The 20128-nt window shown below is 48.3% G+C and overlaps 1 protein-coding gene across 2 annotated transcripts in view; it reads left to right on the forward strand.

Annotated features, from left to right (window-relative positions):
- KCNN1 (potassium calcium-activated channel subfamily N member 1) overlaps window positions 1–20128 on the forward strand; it is a 214374-nt gene that overhangs the window by 58809 nt on the left and 135437 nt on the right. For both annotated transcript variants that reach the window (XM_069217046.1, XM_069217047.1), the window contains exon 2: window positions 8894–9340. In XM_069217046.1, coding sequence (XP_069073147.1) covers window positions 8894–9340 — 447 coding nt within the window. The remainder of the gene's footprint in view (window positions 1–8893; window positions 9341–20128) is intronic.

The raw sequence follows: 20128 nt of genomic DNA on the forward strand, positions 1-20128 counted from the left end.
ATGTGCGGTTTAGGATATATTTGAAGATATGGTAAAGTGAAGTAATACTTTATTTTTCAGTTAATTGAAATTTACAATAATAATAAGATAAAATCCAAAAATAAAATATAATTCGATGAATACCATCATAGTTCATAAGACTACCAATGACATCCCTTAGAACACACACTTACAACTCACTTTAACTGCAATCCAGATATCTAAACTTTAGTGGTGAGATGCTGACACAAGTCATGAATCACATAACAACATCCTATGATCTATTTTAAAATGTCAAAATCCCACATAGTTATATAGCAGAGGTGAGTGTCATAAAAACTAAATTAGATTTTTATACAAAATCAAGAGGACTCTCGATAAAGTGCTTAGTACTTAGCTCACTTCCATATCTTAAAGATACCAAATATATATATTGGCCTACCAAATGTACCTAATGCCCATTACTCAAAAATTAGCAAGAAAAGAAGAAATTCTGCTAAGTACTAATTTAGGATTAAAAAACTATTCAGTGTAAAAGATGAAACTTCAAAATTATTTAAGCCCCTAACCCTGGCAAAATGAGACGGTACTTCGAGATTTAGTTTTACTACTCGCATAAACTAAACATTAACAAATGTGCTTTCTTTATACATCACTGTAGGAAGCTGGCTCTGTATACTACATCAAAGTGAGAGACAGTGTGCACAGAGTCCAGGGGTCCCCAGAGGATTGACACGGGCAACAATAGATAATATTAATGCCCTATTTGTAGTAGGGTGGTCGAGCAGTTCGGCTTATCAGAGGGTAGTGTTAAGCATTTGTTGTACACACACAAGCAATAGAAGAAACACACACTCAATGACTTAACTCCAGACCAATAGGATTTTATATAGAAAAATATATTTTGTTAATTTATTTCTAGAACCACAAGATTCAGTTTGCAGGTAAGTACATAAAATGAAAAGTTATTTGCATTTATATAATCAAGACTTTGAATGGAATCAACAATGTATACAGTTTTCTTTAAAAGGGCAAAAAGCTATTTTAAATGTGGACACTGCAATTTTCAACTGTTCCTGGGGGAAGAAAAGTTTGTACAGTTTTACAGGTAAGTATTCAACTTACAGTTCCTATCTCTGGGTTTTAGGTAGTCCGTTGTTGGGGGTTCAAGTTAATCCCAAACACCCACCACCACCAACACGGGGCCGGTCGGGTGCAGAGGTCAAAGAGGCAACAAAATTAACGTGGGCTCCCATGGAGACAGGGGGGTACTCGGAATCCGGTCAGCCAGCAGGTAAGTACCCGCGACTCAGAGGGCAGACCAGGGTAGTTTAATGGAGCACTGGAGGGGCCCTAGGTAGGCACCAAACACACACCCTCAGTGACACTAGGGCAGCCGGGTGCAGAGTGCAAACAGGGCATCGGGTTTTCAATGCAATTCTATGAGGGGACCCCTGGGGTCACTCTGAGGCTGCAGACGAGGTCCAAGGGGGCTTCTCGGGCAAACCACCAGTTGGACAGGGAGGAGGGCCACCTGCTGGTCGATGCTGCTCTGGGGGTCAGGTTCTCCAAGGCCTGGGGGCTGCGGGTGCAGTGTGTCCTTTAGGTGTCGGATATCTTTGTCCGGAGCTTGTGGTAAGCGGGGTCCTCTGGATTCCATCTCCAGGCATCGTCGTGGAGGTTTGGAGGGGTCAACCCAGGGTGGGCTCTTTCTCCCAATTGCCTGGGGACCCTTTCTTGCTGGGTGGACCACCTGGACACGGGCCGTGGGTGTCGGGTGCACAGGGGTCAGGATTCACGCATCTGGATTGAGGTGGGAATCCTTAGTTGTAGGTTTCTTTTGGACAGAGCTGCTGTCCTCTGGAGTTCTTGGTCCTTTTGTGTACCGGGCAGTCCTCTGGAGTTGTCAGAGGTCGCAGGGCCTGCTGGACGCGTCACTGTTCTTTTTGCAGGTTCTTTGAAGCAGGAGACAGGACGGTAGGGCTGGGGCCAAAGCAGTTGTCGTCTTCCTTCTTATCTGCAGGGGTTTTCAGCTTAGCAGTCCTTTTTCCTCTTGTAGGTCACCAAGAATCTGGTGAGCTGGGTTCAGGGAAGCCCTTAAATACAAGATTTAGGGGTGTTACAGGGGTCAGAGGGCAGTAGCCAATGGCTACTGTCCCTGAGGGTGGCTACACCTTCCTTGTGTCCACTCCCTTTAGGGAGGGGGGCACATTCCTATCCCTATTGGTCCCTGTCCTCCAAACCAAAATGGAGGATTCTGCAGGGAGGGGGTCACTTCAGCTCTGGACACCTTAGGGGTGGTCCCAGCTGAAGTGGTCACTCCTCCTTGTTTTTCGGAAGTTTACTGCTGAACTGGCCGCCCAAAGTGGGGGGTTGTCTGGTGGGTGGGCATCTTAACTAGCTGGAGTGCCCTGGGGCACTGTAACCCGAGGCCTGAGCCTTTGACGCTCACCACCAGGTGTTACAGTTCCTGCAGGGGGGAGGTGTGAAGCACATCCACCCAGTGCAGGCTTTGCTTCTGGCCTCAGAGGGCACGAAGGCCCTCACCCCATGGGGTCAGAAACTCATCTGCTAGTGGCAGGCTGGCACAGACCAGTCAGTCCTACACTAGAGGATTGAGTAACATATAGGGGGCATCTCTAAGATGCCCTCTGTGTGCTTTTCTTAAATAAATCCCACACTGGCATCAGTTGTGGTTTATTGTGCTAAGTTTGATACCAAACGTCCCAGTATTCAGTGTAGCCATTATGGAACTGTGGAGTTCGTTTTGACAAACTCCCATACCATATACTTAATATGGCCATACTGTACTTACAATGTCTAAAATTGGACTTAAACACTGTAGGGGCATATTGCTCATGCAGCTATGCCCTCACCTGTGGTATAGTGCACCCTGCCTTAGGGCTGTAAGGCCTGCTAGAGGGGTGACTTACCTATGCCACAGGCAGTGTTTTGTGGGCATGGCACTCTAAGGGGGATGCCATGTCGACATTTTTCTCCCCACCAACACACACAATCTGCAATGGCAGTGTGCATGTGTTAGGTGTGGGGTCTCTTAGGGTGACACAACACATGCTGCAGCCCTTAGGGGACCCCCCCTGGTCACAGGGCGCTTGGTACCACTGGTACCTTTTACAAGGGCTATATCCGTGTGCCAGGGGTGTGCCAATTGTGGAAACAATGGTACATTTTTAGGGAAAGAACACTGGTGCTGGGGCCTGGTTAGCAGGATCCCAGCACACTGTCAGTCAAGTCAGCATCAATATCAGGCAAAAAGTAGGGGTGGTAACTGCCAGTTTCTAACAATCGCCTACTTAAGAACAAGCTCCACTGGTAACAAACCCTTTATAACTTAAACTTCGCGTACTTTGTCTGTGCAATACACATAAACTTAAAAAAATTCCCACAGAGCATTGCATCATTCCCTGAAACACAGGCTATAACTTCTTGCCTATACATATGTGCATATTTTCTAATAAAGCACTGTCTCAACAGCTCTTTCCGTTCTTCAGTGAGTGCTGGACAAGTGCAAATAGAACTTAAAGTGAGACTTGGGTCATTCAGCAGTTTGTAACAAAATTTCAAATAAGAACCCAGGCTTCTTCTGCTCTGCCTTCTAAGGCCAAACTGTAAGTGAATTTGGGCTGTTGAAGCTTGACGAGGTAACGCTTAAATAAGCGTTGATATGTTCCTACAATGCGTTGTCAATTAATTTACCTGCGCCTCTAAGCCATACGTAAGAGAAGGGGCATGCTTAGCTACCATTATTTGCAGAAGTAGCTGGAAGGACAGACCTTTTAAAGAATTGCTTAGCGAGCAAAAAGCAGCAGAGAGGGTGATATTTATTTTCACTATTACACTACACTGTTTTGTAAATGGCCCCCTAGAGTAAAAAATCACACCCAAATATTTGTAATCCTTCACAGACTCCAAAGCAGTCCCATTTATGTAATATATGGGCGACGAAGATCATCTCCTTGTCATTAACATGGGTTTAGTTTCGTTAAGGTTGACACTTAGGCCCTCATTTCGAGTCTGGTGGTCCTTGGACTGCCAGACTCGTGGTCGCGGTCTTATTCCTACTAGGCCGGCAGTAAAGACCGGCATATTACGACTTCGGCAGTTTGGCCGAAGCCAAACCACCGCCGATACCGCCCGGCGGTAGCCGTCATACCGCCATCGGTATTATGATTCGGCAGACCGCCAGCATTTTTGTTACGCTGACTTCCTGTCGCCGGCAGACACGCCCCTACATGGCCACACACCTACATTCACGCACCTTCACTAACATACACCCCTACACACTTGCACCCAAACACACACTCAGATACACCCATGCACACAAAAACACCCATTCACTCGCACACGTGCAGACGAACACACCCATTTATTCACACACACGCACACAAACACACCCATTCACAGGCACACATGCACTCAAACAAACACATACACTTGCATGCACGCACTCAAACTGACACATACACTTGAATGCACACACTCAAACTGATGCCCCCCTCAGCATACACGCACTCAAAAATGCACACACAGAAACCCCTTCCCCCCGCATTTTGACACCACACACATTCACACAACACCCCCCAACCACCCCTTTCAGACGATCAACTTATGTGCTTTGGCAAGGTGGCCGTCCGGGAGGGGATGGGCCCAGGCGCATTCCACCACCAGCACCACACCACCGTGCAGTACCCCTCTTCGCTGTATTACTGGTCGTAATACAGTAGGCAGTGTCTTGTTGGTGTAGTGGTGCCAGCGTTGGAAGCCACCTCCACTACGACATTGGCCAGGCCAACTGTGTCGGATTTTCACTCGAAATCGGATGGAAATTGGAACAACGTTGTAATATGGCGGTCTTCGGACCACCAACACTGGCGGTCTTTTGATGCCTGCAGCTTCGGCGGTCTTTCGAAAAAGAGTGCCAAAGTGGAAATGAGCATCTTAGTCTGTGATCCTCTGCTTACTAAGCAGTTATGTTAATTCAATACTGAAGGCCCACCTTAGTGTAGCTAATCAAGACCACAGTGTCCGTACACAACATGTGTGAAGCGATGAAGAAAGCCACCCTAGGCAAGTGAGAGTTGACATTATTTAGGAGCGCCACTATCTCCGCAAATACAGATTACATAAGAGCGGAGCCAATACACAGTTTCGCTTTTGGCCATTTATTGTAGGAATTATTTTGAAATCACCATGCCTTTCCCCAACCGTGCACTTGTCGAAGGGGGGCATATACAATAATTAAATAGCATTTAAGAGGCGAGGAGCAATTCCCCAGCTTTGTCGCTTGGACCACAGGATGTTTTGCTATACTCCATCAAAAGATGAGTGAAAGTCCACGTAACATAGGTGTACATTTAGAGATCGTCTTTTTGCCTGCTCAATTAACATGGCTAGCATCTGTATGTTAGTGGATGTACCAATCCCCTTGCAAAACCCAATTTGATTCATCAACACCAAAGCAAATGTATCAGCCCAGTCTGACAATTTGGCCAGAAGGCATTTTACGAAGTATTTTGCTTCACCGTCCAATAATGCAATCAACCTGTAATTGGATGGTTCTGTGGCCTGTTCTGGTTTGTTTATTGGGGCCAAAATAGACCCGCACCAGCTGTCTGGGATTTGTAGGTTATTAAGAACATGGTTGTATAAAATAACCTATTGTTTCGCCCAGTACCAGGGACTTTGTTTAAATATTGCCTGCAGTAAAAGACTGGGCCCAGGGGCTGCATCACGATGGCTAGCAGTGGTTACTTCCTCCACTTCTCCTGTTAAGATGGAAGCTAATGCTCCTATCCCCTCCAACTTTGGGGACTCCATCTTCCGAGCTCCCTGCAGGGATTCTACACCACTGAACACTTCCTGTAAGTAAGCTGGCCAAGTGGCTTCTCATATGTTGGAGGTCAAAGGAGACAACCTCAAGCCAGCAGCATGATCACTAATCGCCAGAACTCCTTGGCGTCATTGTGTCTGGCGGCCGAGAGTAGTTTACACCAACATGACTTGCCCTCAGCTTTGGCTGAGCCCCAAATGGCTTTTCGTATAATTGTTTCAGCTTTGGGAGTATCTCGCCGCGAATGGTCAGATTTGAATTATTGTTCAACAATCAGCCTACTATCCGCCGTAGCCTTCTTTAGCGGTCCGAGAGCCACTATCTGGTTGAATCATATCGTGCAGGGCGACGCGTAGGTTTACCTGAATCCTCTGTGGTTGGTGATCACTTTCCAGCCTACTTCACCCTATGAAATAAGGGAAGAGACGCTAAAGTGTAGTAATGATCGTACTAGAGGTCGCTGAGTGGTGAGTAGGACGCGCTGGAATATCTGGTTCAACAAGCTCATTCAAGACTCTCAGGCCCCGGTGCTCCGCCTCACCTGTAAATTGTCACCCACTAGCATCCTTCCTCTGTCAATTAGGTTGGAACAACGGAATGTGCCAGGTCTGATCAAAAGTCTCCACTATTTGGTCCCTGATGTCTCCTGCAGCAAATTCACGTTAAAGTCGCCAGGCAGTAGGATAAGAGGCACCGGGTTTGTTGGAGAATAGACAGTCAGAAAATCCAGGACACGGTCAGTGGTTTCTCTCTTTTTTCCCCACTAAGGATGTATGCAAACATTTATGATCAACAGGGGAGACGCACCTGTAAATGAATAATCTATGAACTTTACTGCTTGCAGATTTGAACGATCCATAGTTATCTCCTCTACCCTAACATTGCATTCCGCTACTACATATATCACCAGACCAATAGCTGGGTGGCCCGATGAGTGTCTTCTAACCGCTGGTTTAGGGAACTCGAGAAGACTGGGAGTTATATGGCTTCCAGGGCTAAGGTTTCTCGGAAAATCACCACATGGAAACGTTTGATGTAACCTAGGAAGGCCATATCCTCGATTTTACTTATTAGACCTTCTAAATTCCAGAATCAAATTGCAGATATATAAATTAAAATAAATTATATGTTTCGTGGTTTGGAATAGCTCTTATGTCCCATTGGCACCTATGTGCTTGAAGACTGTCAGAGTCTTCTATGCACTTAAAACACTAAGGGCCTCATTATGACCCTGGCGGCCGGTGGTAAGCTGGCGGTAACACCGCCAACAGACTGGCGGTGTTCCGCCAGCTATTATGACCATGGCGCAATAGCCACGGCCATACCGCCAGCCCCTCCACTATACCGCCGGGCTTTCACCTGGCAGTCATAATCCCCAGGGCAACGGTGCAAGCACCGCCGCCCTGGGCATTATGAGTCCCCGACCGCCAGCCTGGCCACGGCAGTAAACACTGCCATGGAAAGGCTGGCGGTAAGGGGACTTGGGGGGCCCCTGGGGGCCCCTGCACTGCCCATGCACTTGGCATGGGCAGTGCAGGGGCCCCCAGGCATAGCCCCATCGCGCATTTCACTGCCCAAATTTCAGGCAGTGAAATGCACGACGGGTGCTACTGCACCCGCTGCACATCAGCATTGCCGCCGGCTCTATTATGAGCCGGCAGCAATGTTGATGTGACTTGTCTGCTGGGCCAGCGGACGGTAACAATGTTACCGTCCGCTGGCCCAGCGGAAAAGTCATAATAGGGAGCCAGAAATACCGCCGGCACTGGCGGTATTCCTGCACCCGCAGCCTCGGCGGTCTTGAGGGCCTAAATGCCATCAGTTGGAAAATTGATCCCTACTCCTCCTGGCAGATGGTTCATCCATGCACATGTACACATGTGAAAGACTTTTGCATGTGACATCACAAGAGGGGTCCGGGTCTACTCCTGGGAAAATTAAATAGTCGCAACTTCTGATAAGCACTCCTGCAACTTTCTGTGATTTCCAAAATGAATAATACATTTCCAAGATACTAAAAAAAAAAGGCTTGGTGTCGGCTTTTCGCACTAACTTTATTTACAAAAATTCCAGCTTTGATCACAGAGCTGATTTTGTTTGATGTCGAGTTAGCCCAACCAAGACTGTGTTATTAGGTAAAGTAGATCTGTGGCTGACAGATCAAAATCAAAAAGGTTTTTAAAGGCCTTTTGAAGCACAGAAGTGCTTTGAATCTGACACTTTACTGAAATTATCACCCGAAACTCTCTGAACAATACCCATGTAGAGACCCATTCATCTATGCACACTCAGCAAATTAGATGCTTGCACCCATGCACTTACAGGCAAAAACAGACAAATGAGACAAATAAACATGCAGGAGGAGCACATTGAAAAATCACAGCTGATGCACATGCATGCATATATGTGCAGACAGACAGATGATGGTGCAGGACTACGTGGGAGGATAGCTCAAGGGTTGCATGAATTAATGGTAAGCTGGTTGGGTGTGAATGACCTTATGGATGCACTGATGGGTTGATGAATCGATTAATAAACAAGAAACCACTGTCTTGGGAGGGGAGGGCTTTCAAAGGGGTGGGGCTTAGTGCCAAGATACAGCCCGAAGCACTTTTCAATGCACTTCCAACAACACCCACCCCATCCCCTCACCTCTGTCAGCACTAAAACCAAAGCTTTTGAGGCTTTCATTGCTGTCCCCTGGAGGATTTACACCTCATAATGGACATCGGATGAGCAGAACCACCAAACAATTAGCTGGAAATCTGCTCTCTGCACCAGTAGTGATGTATGATGTGAAAATAAATGTCAAAATGGCTAATTCATAAATAACCAGTCAAATTTCTAAGTTAAAATTTTTTTTAAATAGAGGCTGGGTGTTGCTTGGAAATTGTTGCACTTTGTTTCTCTAAAAGGAGGCACAGTGGACTACTTTTGCAAAACCTGGGTTAATAGGGGTGGAGGAGGGGTTTGCAAGTGGACAAAACGGCAGAGTTCCTGCTGGTTTTTAAATATATAGGAGGCCTGCCTCAGTGCTACTGACTTTTCCCACTCTCTTTGCAGGTAAGCGCTGAACTTCATACGCTGAGTCATGCGGGATCCAAGAGCACGTTTAGCGAGCCCAACCCCTTCACTGAGATAGCCATGAACAGTTGCAAGTACAACGGAGGAGTGGTGAGACCCCTCAGCAGCCTGAGCGCCTCCCGCAGGAACCTTCATGAACTCGACTCCGAAACCCAGCCCCTCCAGACCCTCAACAGCTCTGGCCTGGAGGTAGTGGTCTCGAAAAGTGACCAAGTAAAGGCCCCCGATAGCGGTCTAGACGAGGAGGAAGAGGCCGAGCGTGCCCGCAACCAGAAGAAACACCAGAACGTGGGATACAAGCTGGGTCACCGGCGAGCCTTGTTTGAAAAGAGGAAGAGGTTAAGCGACTACGCGTTGATCTTTGGGATGTTTGGGATTGTGGTCATGGTGACCGAAACAGAGCTCTCTTGGGGAGTCTACACTAAGGTACCGAAAAAATTATCTTTCTATGTTGGGGGATGCTGTTGTCGATGTGAAAACCTTGTGTGTGTGTGTGTGTGTGTGTGTGCGAGGACCATCTTGGAAGACAGTTCACAGCCACTGCCTTGTTTGTATCCTGTCTTGTAATGAGGCTAAGTGAAGTGTTTGCTTTCTTCTCTTAGCTCATCTCTGACACCTTGGAGGCCACCAATTTTCTTTCTCTAGAAGCAGCAGATGAAGGGGTGGTCCCGGATATCAGCCTACAGGGTGTCCAATTGAAGGAATTGTTAAAGCCAATCAGGAGGATTCATTCTCGTCATTTACTTATCCAAAGCATGCATTAACCAACCTCCTATACTTTAGCCAATAGGAAATGCACAGCACATCTTCGTGCATGGTCTATGTTGCTATGATTAGGACTGTCAGTTTCATGGTATTTAATTGTTCGTCATTTCTGCCTGCATTTCCTCCTGTTAAATTGTTTGTTCATCATATCTTGGTTTATCAATGTATTTTTGTGCTCTTTGAAGACGCAAAGGTGCACCTGCTGCATTTCCTCATTTTTAACCAATAGATGCAGACTTACTCCCATCCCCCGTAGAGTTTTCGCACACACATTGTCCCTTTTTGCAGGGCTATCCCCAAACTTTTTGCCTTCTTCCTCCTAGCTCTTCAGGTCTGTTTTTGCTGTTTTTTTGTCTCTGTGCACTTTACCACTGCCAATCAGTGCTAAAGTGCAACTGCTCCCTAGGTAAATTGTACTGTTGATTGGTTTATCCATGATTGGCATATTCGAATTACTGGTAAGTCCCTAGTAAAGTGCACTGGAGGTGCCCAGGGCCTGTAAAGCAAATGCTACTAGTGGGCCTGCAGCACTGGTTGTGCCACCCACATGTGTAGCCCTGGAAACATGGCTCAGAACTGCCACTGCAGTGTCTGTGTGTGCAGTTTTAAACTGGCAATTCGACTTGGCAAGAGTACCCACTTGCCAGGCCTAAACCTTCCCTTTTACTACATGTCAGGCACCCGTAAGGTAGGCCCAAGGTAGCCCCAGGTGCAGGGTGGCATGTATGTTTAAGGTAGGACATATACTAGTATGTTTTATATGTCTTAACAGTGAAATACTGCCAAATTCGGTTTTCACTGTACAAGACCTAGCTCTCTCATAGGTTAACATGGGGGCTGCCTTTAAATATCCTTAAAGCACACATTCCCTTTAAGAGCAGATACAAATCTGGAGTTTAGGGTCTCTAAACTCACAATTTAAAAATACATCTTTCAGTGAAGTTGATTTTTAAGTTGACTGTTTGAAAATTCCACTTTTAAAGAAAATAGGCATTTTCTTGCTTAAACCATTCTGTGACTCTGCCTGTTTGTGGATTCCCTGTCTAGGTCAGTTTGACAGTTGGGCTGTTCACACCTCTCCTCTAGACAGTGACACAAAGGGGGCTGGGGTGCAGCATGCATATCTTGATTAGCTATCTGTGCTGGAGAGGAGGGAGGGGAGGAGCGGTCACTCACACCTGGAAGGACTGTGCCTGCCCTTACACAATGCAGTTTCCGACCCCCTGGTGTGCGTCTGGGGTCTGGCCTGGACAAGGAAGGATCTTGCAAACACTTGAGACTTTGCTTTGAAGTTTGCCAACTTCAAAGGCAGAACTGGGTATAAGAAGAAGACCCAAAATCCCAGACTTTTAGAATCTTTCTGGAATCAAGAGGAACCTCTGCCCAGGAGAAGAGCTGAAGGAGGAGTACTGTCTCTTTGCTGTGTTGCTTTTCTGGACAGGCCTGCAGTTGCTGCTTCTGCCTGAAAAGAGTGTAAAGGGTGAACTTTGCTGTGTGTCCTGCTTGAGAAAGTTCTCCAAGGGCTTGGAGTAGAGCTTGCACTCCGGCATTGCCTGCTCACACTGCAGCCTGGGCCTCCCCAACGACGACGTTTCTGCTGACACCGGGGCCGCTGCCTGCATCATGGCCTGTGGACACCGCTCATGAAAAGCATGAAGCACCATTCCGTCCCGCATCACAGTCCTGGCCCACCGATGCCAGCACCATTGACTCCAGTGTCATCACCAGGTATCCCTGCCTGCACCGTGGCCTGTGGACACCACTCGTGAGGGTCACAAAGCACCGTCCAATCCCGCACCGCTGGCCTGGGCCTACCAACGACAGCGCTTCCGCAACGACGACGACGACGCTGCCTGCACCTTGATCTGTGGACACCGCACGTTGCATTGCCATGCTTCACACCACAGCCCGGAGTTCGATCCGCAGGGCGTGTGACTTTAAGGGCCCAACAACTCCCGCACCGATTACAAAACCGACACCGCATCGCCAGCGACGCCGCTCTCCGGAGCTCAGCACGAGGATCACGAAGCCCTGCAATTCCAAAGGTAATATTTGCAGGTCTTCCGGACACCGTAGCTGGCCAACGACGGTGCGGCTGGCCTGAACTGTTGGTTTTGTTGATCACGATGCCGTGATAGCCCCAGGTGGAGCTATCGACTTCAAGGAACTGTATTTTGGAGTAAATCTTGCAGAATTCATATTTTTACTACTGTATGTTGGATTTTTATTATTTTGGTCTTGTTTTATATAGATGTATTGGCTATTTTACTAAAACTGGTGTGGTGTCCTTTTGCAGTGTTTTCACTTATTACTGTGTGTTATGTGCAAATGCTTTACACATTGCTTCAGAGATAAGCCTGACTGCTCATGCCAAGCCACCAAGGGGGGGAGCCGGGGTTATCTGAGTGGGTATCTCCCTTATCCTGACTAGAGTGAGGGTCCCTACCTGGACAGGGTGCAAACCGACTGCCAACTAGAGACCCCATTCCTAACATTGGTTGTCAGCGGTGAGGATAGGACTTACATTTGCACTTGACCCACAGTGATTTGTGTACACTACTACCATATCGCAGACCATTACGTGCCACATACAGATTTTGGTTTTGATTTTCTTTCCTCTTGACCTATTTTTTATCTCAAGTTTAAGTGAACCCCAATGACATCATGTCTCAGTCAAGAGCAAAGTCCAGGTCAGAGGCCTCACCAAGAAGGAGGAGCTACAGAAGCCGCTGAGGGCCAGGGTAGCAGCCAGAGCTGCCAGTGGGCACTCTGAGGAGCCAATTGGTGAGGCCGGGGAGCTAAGTCATAGGGAGGATGTGCTGAGGGTGCATGTCCTGCCGGCGGAGAGGTACCCCCCCGGGTCAGGCAGCAGTGGTGGTTATAAGGGCCTGACTCCAGAGGAGCAGGAGGACAGGACAGAAGCCAGGAGGCACCAGATTGAGTTGGAGAGATTGAAAATGGAAAAGAAAATGGTCTTGGACCATGAGCTTAAAGTGAAGGAGCTGGACGTGAGGAGCAGGTCCAGCCAGGATGGTGGCAGCAATTCCTCAGTGCAGTCAGACAGAATTGTGCACATTCCTAAAAACGTAGGGAGAGAGTACAAGAAGGGAGGTGACATACAGAGGTGGTTTAAGGGATATGAGGTGTCCATCCACATGAATGGGGTCCCTGAGAAGAATTGGGGAGCAGGATTGTGGAACCACTTCACAGAGGAGGGTAGGGACACTTTGCTAGCTTTGGGTAAGGGGTACAACATCACCTACGCTGACATGAAGGAGGCCCTTCTCACGAGGTACGGTCTCACGCCTGACAAGTACAGGGATCAGTTTAAGCAGAGTAAGAAAACTGATTCCCAGAGCTGGTTAGAGTGTGTAGATTAGTTTTGCAGTGGTTGGGTGAAGGGCAGTAATGTGACAGATTTTCAGGGGCTGTACAACTTAATTGCGTGGGAGCACTTGTCTAGTCTGTGTTTTGCAGAGCTGCGCCAGCACTTGACTGATAGTAAGCTGACTGACCCCAGGAAGCTTGCTATGGAGGCGGACCGCTGGGTGAGTACCCGGGTCCACAAGAAGGTTTATGGGGGAGACTCTGCCAAAGGTGGGCCGGGTTCCCAGAAAAAGAAGGAAGTCAAGGAGATGCAGACAGGTCCCAGGATAAGGAGGGAGAAAAAGGATCCCAGGTCCCTTCTGACAGGAAGAAGGGAGGTTCTGGTGGGTGGTGGCCCAGGGCACCCCATTTTCAACCCGGTGCTTTGAGGTTTCCCAGTTAGGACACATGAAAGGAGACACTGTCTGTTCTAAGACAACCCACATTGGTGGCCCCTCTACTGAGGTGGCTAATGTGGCCTTAGGGAGAGGTAGCCCCCAGAGGCAGGTCATAGACCATGCCATGATATCCCTTACTTGCAAGGTGGACTCTGAGGGTGAGTTGGTGATCGCTGAGGGTAGGAGTCGTCACTTTCACCAGGTGACAGTGAATGGGGTCCCAGTTACTGCTCTGAGGGACAGTGGGGCTAGCCATACCATGATGGTGGAAAGGCTTGTCTCCCCAGAGCAGTACAGCGGCCATGTGTGTAGGGTGACACCAGCACATGGGCAGGACTTTCTCCATCCTATGGCCTTGGTATCCCTAGAGTGGGGTCGGGAGGTGACCCAGAGGCGGGTCATAGTTAGTCCCCAGATGCCAATAGACTGCCTTCTGGGGAATGAGTTGCCCCAGGTGTCAGGGGAACTGGGAGGGGTGGCCCCCAGAGGCGCCCTCACCGTTCAGTTGTCTGGGGGTACCACGCCAAGGCGGAAGGTACTGGATCTCAGCAAGAGGGACAGGAGGAGGGAGAGTCCACCCCTGTCTCCTGTTCAGCCTGAGGGTACAGACCCAAAGGTGAGTGGCCAGTCTCAGGATACCACCCCTTGACTGGTGGGAGGTGAAGTGGAAAAAGGGTGCAAGTCACCTGGGGTTACTGCCCCCCACTTTTCAAAACCACAGAGACTAGAGTCCCTGGGATGGCCTGGGGCCTAGCTCTTGACACTGACAGCTGTCAGTGGCCTGTGTTGGTTGTTATCCTTGTGGTCAGAGTTTTCCCTGCGAGGGGAACTAAAGCAGACCCCAGGGGTTGAATGGGCCACGTCACACTGTTGGCCCTGGTGGTACTGTCTGCCTACTGGGATGCATCTGTGGGCAAGGTAAGGTTAGGTGCTGCACAGATGCAGTTCTCAGACGAGGAGAAGAGGTCCCCCAAGGTTAGTTCAGTGGGCCCTGAGAGTGTTGACCGAGGGATCAACCTGGGTTCAGAGAGGCGTAGAACTGGCAAGAGCTCCTGCAGAAGTGGGCATTGTCCAAGTTCTATCGCCCTGAGCAGGGAAGTCCAGCAAGGTATTGATTGGCCGACACTGGCTTTAGGCTGGGAGGGGGTTGTGTTGGAAATGGCCCTTTTTGCAGGGTTATCCCCAAAATGTTGCCTTCTTCCTCAAAGTTCTTTAAGTCTGTTTTTGCTGGTTTATTGTCTCTGCGCATTTTAACACTGCCAATCAGTGCTAAAGTGCAAGTGCTCCCTAGGTAAATTGTACTGTTGATTGCTTTATCCATGATTGGCATATTCAGTTTACTGGAAAGTCCCTAGTAAAGTGCACTAGAGGTGCCCAGAGCCTGTAAATCAAATGCTACTAGTGGGCCTGCAGCACTGGTTGTGCCACCCATATTAGTAGCCATGTAAACACGGCTCAGACCTGCCACTGCAGTGTCTGGGTGTGCAGTTGTAAACTGCCAATTTGACTTGGCAAGTGTACCCACTTGCCAGGCCTAAACCTTTGCTTTTACTACATGTCAGGCACCCCTAAGGTAGGCCCTAGGTAGCCCCATGGGCAGGGTGCAGTGTATGTTAAAGGTAGGACATATACTAGTGTGTTTTATATGTCCTAACAGTGAAATACTGCCAAATATCGGTTTTCACTGTGCAAGGCCTATCTCTCTCATAGGTTAACATGGGGGCGGCCTTTAATTATCCTTAAAGCGCAGACTCCCTTTGAAAGCAGATAAAAAATATGGAGTTTAGGGTCTCTGAACTCACGATTTAAAAATCTTTTAGTGAAGTTGTTTTTTAAGTTATCTGTTTGAAAATGCCGCTTTTAGAAAGTAGGCATTTTCTTGCTTAAACCATTCTGTGAGTCTGCCTGTTTGTGGATTGTGGGTCTGGTCAGTTTGATAGTTGGGCTGTTTTGCACCTCTCTAGACAGTGACACAAAGGATGCAGGGGTGTAGCCTGCATATCCTGATGAGCCATCTGAGCTAGGGGGGAGGGAGGAGTTGTCATTCACACCTGAAAGGACTGTGCCTGCCCTCACACAATGCAGTCTCCGACCCCCTGGTGAGTGTCTGGAGCCTGGCCTGGACAAGGAAGGATCTTGCAAACACTTGAGACTTTGCTTTGAATTTTTCCAACTTCAAAGGCTGAACAGGGTAAAAGAAGAAGACCCAAAACCCCAGACTTTTATAGTCTTTCTGGAATCAAGAGGAACCTCTGCCAAGGAGAAGAGCTGAAGAGCTGGAGGAGGAGTACTGTCCCTTTGCTGCGTTGCTTTGCTGGACTGGCCTGCAGTTGCTGCTTCTGCCTGAAGAGACACTGCAAAGGGAGAACCTTTGCTGTGTGTCCTGCTTAAGAAAGTTGTCCAAGGGCTTAGAGTAGAGCTTGCCTCCTGTTGGAAGTCTAAGGGACACCAAAGACTTCAGTTTCTTTGACTTGCAGCTCTGGGAACTGTGTGTTCTTTGCTGTACAAGAAGAAAAACCACTGCAACGCCTCTAATGCAGCCGCTGGCCTGCACCCTGACCTGCTGATGCCGCGTGGAGTCACATTGGCCCACTTCGCACCGTGACCCTTGTCTCACTGATGCCATCATCAGACGACTTCACCGAGCTGCTGCTCGCACCGCGACCTGTGGGCCCCACACTCCGGCATCGCCTGCTCACACCGCAGCCTGGGCATCCCCGACGACGATGCTCCTCCTGACACCGGCGCCGCTGCCTGCACCCTGGCCTGTGGACACCACTCGTGAGGTACACAAAGCACCGTCCCGTCCCGCGCCGCAGCCCCGCTGCAACAACACCAGCACCATTGACTCCAGTGTCGTCATCAGGTATCTCTGCCTGCACCGTGGCCTGTGGACACCGCTCGTGAGGGTCATGAAGCATCGTCCTGTCCCGCTGGCTTGGGCCTACAGACTACATCGCTTTTGCAGTGACAAAGCCGCTAATGCACCTTGACCTGTGGACACCGCATGTTGCACCGCCCTGCTTCACACCACATCTCTGGTCTCACCAACGCTGCTGGATGCCGTCACCGAGCCGCTGCCTCCACCGTGACCTGTGGGCACCGCACGTCGCATTGTCCCACTTCGCACCGCAGCCCTGACGCCATCAATGCCGGCGCACCTGACTTCATCAGACCGGAGTTCGATCTGCAACGCGTGTGACTTTAAGGGCCCAACGACTCCCGCACTGATTCCAGAACTGACACCGCATCGCCAGCGAAGCCGCTCTCCGGAGCTCACCACGAGGAACACGAAGACCTGCAATTCCAAAGGTACTGTTTGCAGGTCACCCAACACTGTAGCTGGCCCGCGACGCCGGCCTGAACTGTTGGTTTTGTTGCTCACGACGCCATGATAGCCCTAGGTAGAGCTATTGACTTCTAGGAACTGTATTTTTGAGTAAATCTTGCAGAATTCATATTTTTATTAGCGTATGTTGGATTTTTATCGTTTTGGTCTTGTTTTATTTAGATAACTATTGGCTACTTTTCTAAAACTGGTGTGGTGTCCTTTTGTAGTGTTTTCACTTATTACTGTGTGTTATGTGCAAATGCTTTACACATTGCTTCTGAGATAAGCCTGACTGCTCGTGCCAAGCTACCAAGGGGGTGAGCAGGGGTTATCTGAGCGGGTATCTCCCTTATCCTGACTAGAGTGAGGGTCCCTACTTGGACAGGGTGCAAACCGACTGCCGACTGGAGACCCCTATTTCTAGCACGCATGTCATGCAGTAGTTCCGTAGCGCAGCCAGGGGGCGACAGCTGCAGCCGCTGAGGCGTCTTCATCCTGTCTTTGTTTGTTTGACTGCTTCAGCTGTCAAGACGCGCAGATGTTGGCCTGACAGTCATGATGGATACCACTCAACGCGCTCAAAACAAGACCTACTTTACATTTTATTGTTTTTAAACATGAACATAGACAGGACCACAGATCGTTTTCTGTCTGCCTTTGTGTGTAAAAAAAAAAGTAAAGTCTGCCTCTGTGTGTAAAAAAAAGTAAAAAACGGAAAACTAGGAATCAGTGGGCCTGATTCACAGAGGTAAATGCACACTTGGAAGAAAGTTTACTACTTTCTTGGAATTCACAAACAAACTGCGAAGTTTTACAACCCCGCACCGTCTATACTTATGTGTTTGGAGACTCCGCAGTCAGGGCAGAAAACTCCACACATAGTTTGCGAACTGCAGTTTGTAGTACGATTTGTAGTACTACAAATGATGAGATGGTACCTTGGCTCTTTTCAAGAAGTTTCTTGTCTCTGAAATGGGAAGTAAACTTAACATCATGTACTCGTTTGAAGGGACAATCTTGGCACCGTTTTTTGTCCCGATCTGAACTTCTTGACAATTTGGATCCTTCCATAGGTAGAGGTGTGTGACTTACAAAGTTTTTCCTCACAAACTTCGTTTAATTCTGGCTGAAGCCATGCTTTGTATCCATAGGCCACACTTCCCACACGCGGGTTGTCATATGAAAATAAGGTGGTGCCACATTTGAGTCTTGTGCGAGAGAAAATCCCGTCCAGTTTCACATCTACTAAGACAACTGCTATAAACTTATCTCAAGGGAAAGCGTTGCATCAATTTATAGCAGCAACCGTCACTTGGGACAAAATATTGACAGTTTTCAGGGGGAAAAAATATGCCACATGTAGATATAGTTAAAGTGGGAATCTTCACCGCCTGTGGTAAGGAAAATATTGTAAATATTAAACATTTGGAATGTACGCAGCACTAGGCTTGAATATTAAAAACTTCCCAAACTCTTCTCTGTCAGTGTGTTGATTTAAAACATGAACTTTTGAAGCGTTGGTAAGTTAGACATGAAGCAGGCGTGCACCCTTGGGAATCACTCTCAGTTTGGTTGGTGATTGAAAGAACCAAATTGAGAGTTGTTTTTGGCTATTCATGACATCCTTTTGGCAGCTGTCTTTGCAAGCATCCCCCCAGTGCATTGTGGGGCCCACAGCCTGCCTGCTTCACTGTCCGGTTCTATTTATTCACATCTCCAGGGAATCCTTGTTAGGACATGCTCTTTTGTTTCTGCAGCTCGTGAAGATGTCTTCAAAAATTGGTTATGCCGCCTGCTGTTGGCAGCAGTCCACAGATCCGTCGTAGATGGCAAATTTACATCAAGCTGATGTATAGCATGCGAGCCGCCAGGATCTGCGGGGTGTGCAGTGAGTGCTTGTCCCTCCTCTGAGGTTCTATACATCAACCCGTGGCCGGTGGCATCCTTTAGGCATTCATGTCAATGGTGTGTCCAGAGGTCGTGCTTGTTTACTGTTTCCCAGGTATGTCTCTTATGGACTCACGCCCTTGGAATGGGTACAGAGGATGTCCCTTAAGGACTCATTCCCAGATACATCCTTCACCGACTCCTGCCAAGGGACGGTGTATAGAGGATGTCCCTTATGTAATTGCTCCTAACTACGCCCTTATGTACTCTTTCCTATCTATGTCCTTTACGGACTCATGCCCCCGGAGTGTGTTTAGAAACTGTCCCTTATGTACTCATTCCTAGGTACGTCCTTTATGGACTCAAGTGGAGGTAGTGTGTCCAGATGATGTCCCTTATGTGTCTGTCCCCTGAAAGATCTCTTAAGGACCCTTGCGGGGGGAGTGTGCCTAGCGGAGATCCCATATATACTTGATTTTTCAATGGAAGTCCCTTCCCCAAGGACACCCTTTGGACCCATGGCCATGGAATGTCCCTTCACATTGTCCCTTGTGTATGGGTTCCCAGGGATGTATCTTAAAGAACCATACACACGGAATGTCCCTGGAGTATGTCTTTAACATACTCATTCCCGGGTACGTCCTTTATGGGCTCAGGCCTAAGGACTGTCCCTAGAAGACATCACTTATGCACTCGTCCCCAGGGAACATCTCTTATAGACTCCTGCACAGCGAATGGTCTTGGAGGAAGCCCCTTATGTACCTGTTCCCTGGCATGTCCCTTACAGACTTATGTCAAACGGAGTGCATCAAGAGAATGTCCCATCTGTGTTTGTTCCCAGGGCTCGTTCCTATGCACTCAGGTCCAGGCAATGTCTTATGTATAAGTTCTCGGTAGAAGTTCCTTTATGGACTCAACCCGAAGCACTGTCACTAGGAGATGTCTATACTGCACTTACTGACCATGGACGTCCATTACGGACGCATGCAGCGGAAGTGTCTCTAGAGGATACCCCTTTTGCACTTGTTTCCCTTGGGCATCTTTTATAGACTATGTCCAAGGAATGCCCTTTAGTGATCTCCCTAAGGATTTGTGACCATGGGATGCCCTGAATAGTGTTAAGCCCAAGTGATGTAAGTTATAGACCAGTGCCCAGGTGAAGTGCTTGTGAGTCGGTACCTAGGGAGTGTCTCCTACCCACTTGTGCTCAGCAGTTGCCCCCTATTAACTTGTGCATAGGCTTGATCCATTAAACACTTATGGCCATGGGATGCTGTTCAGGGGGTCATGCCTGGCTGATGTATTTTATGTACTTGTGCCCATGGGTGACTCTTTTTTGTCTCTTTCCCAGGGAAGTCCTTCTAGGCTGGTGCCCAAAGATTCCTCTTATAAACTTGTACATAGGGACTGTTGTTTCTCTAGTTGTGTCCCAGGCATATTTATATGTATTTCTGCCCTTTGAATGTG

The sequence above is a fragment of the Pleurodeles waltl genome, chromosome 12 (genome assembly GCF_031143425.1).
Source record: "Pleurodeles waltl isolate 20211129_DDA chromosome 12, aPleWal1.hap1.20221129, whole genome shotgun sequence".
Lineage (NCBI taxonomy): Eukaryota > Metazoa > Chordata > Amphibia > Caudata > Salamandridae > Pleurodeles > Pleurodeles waltl.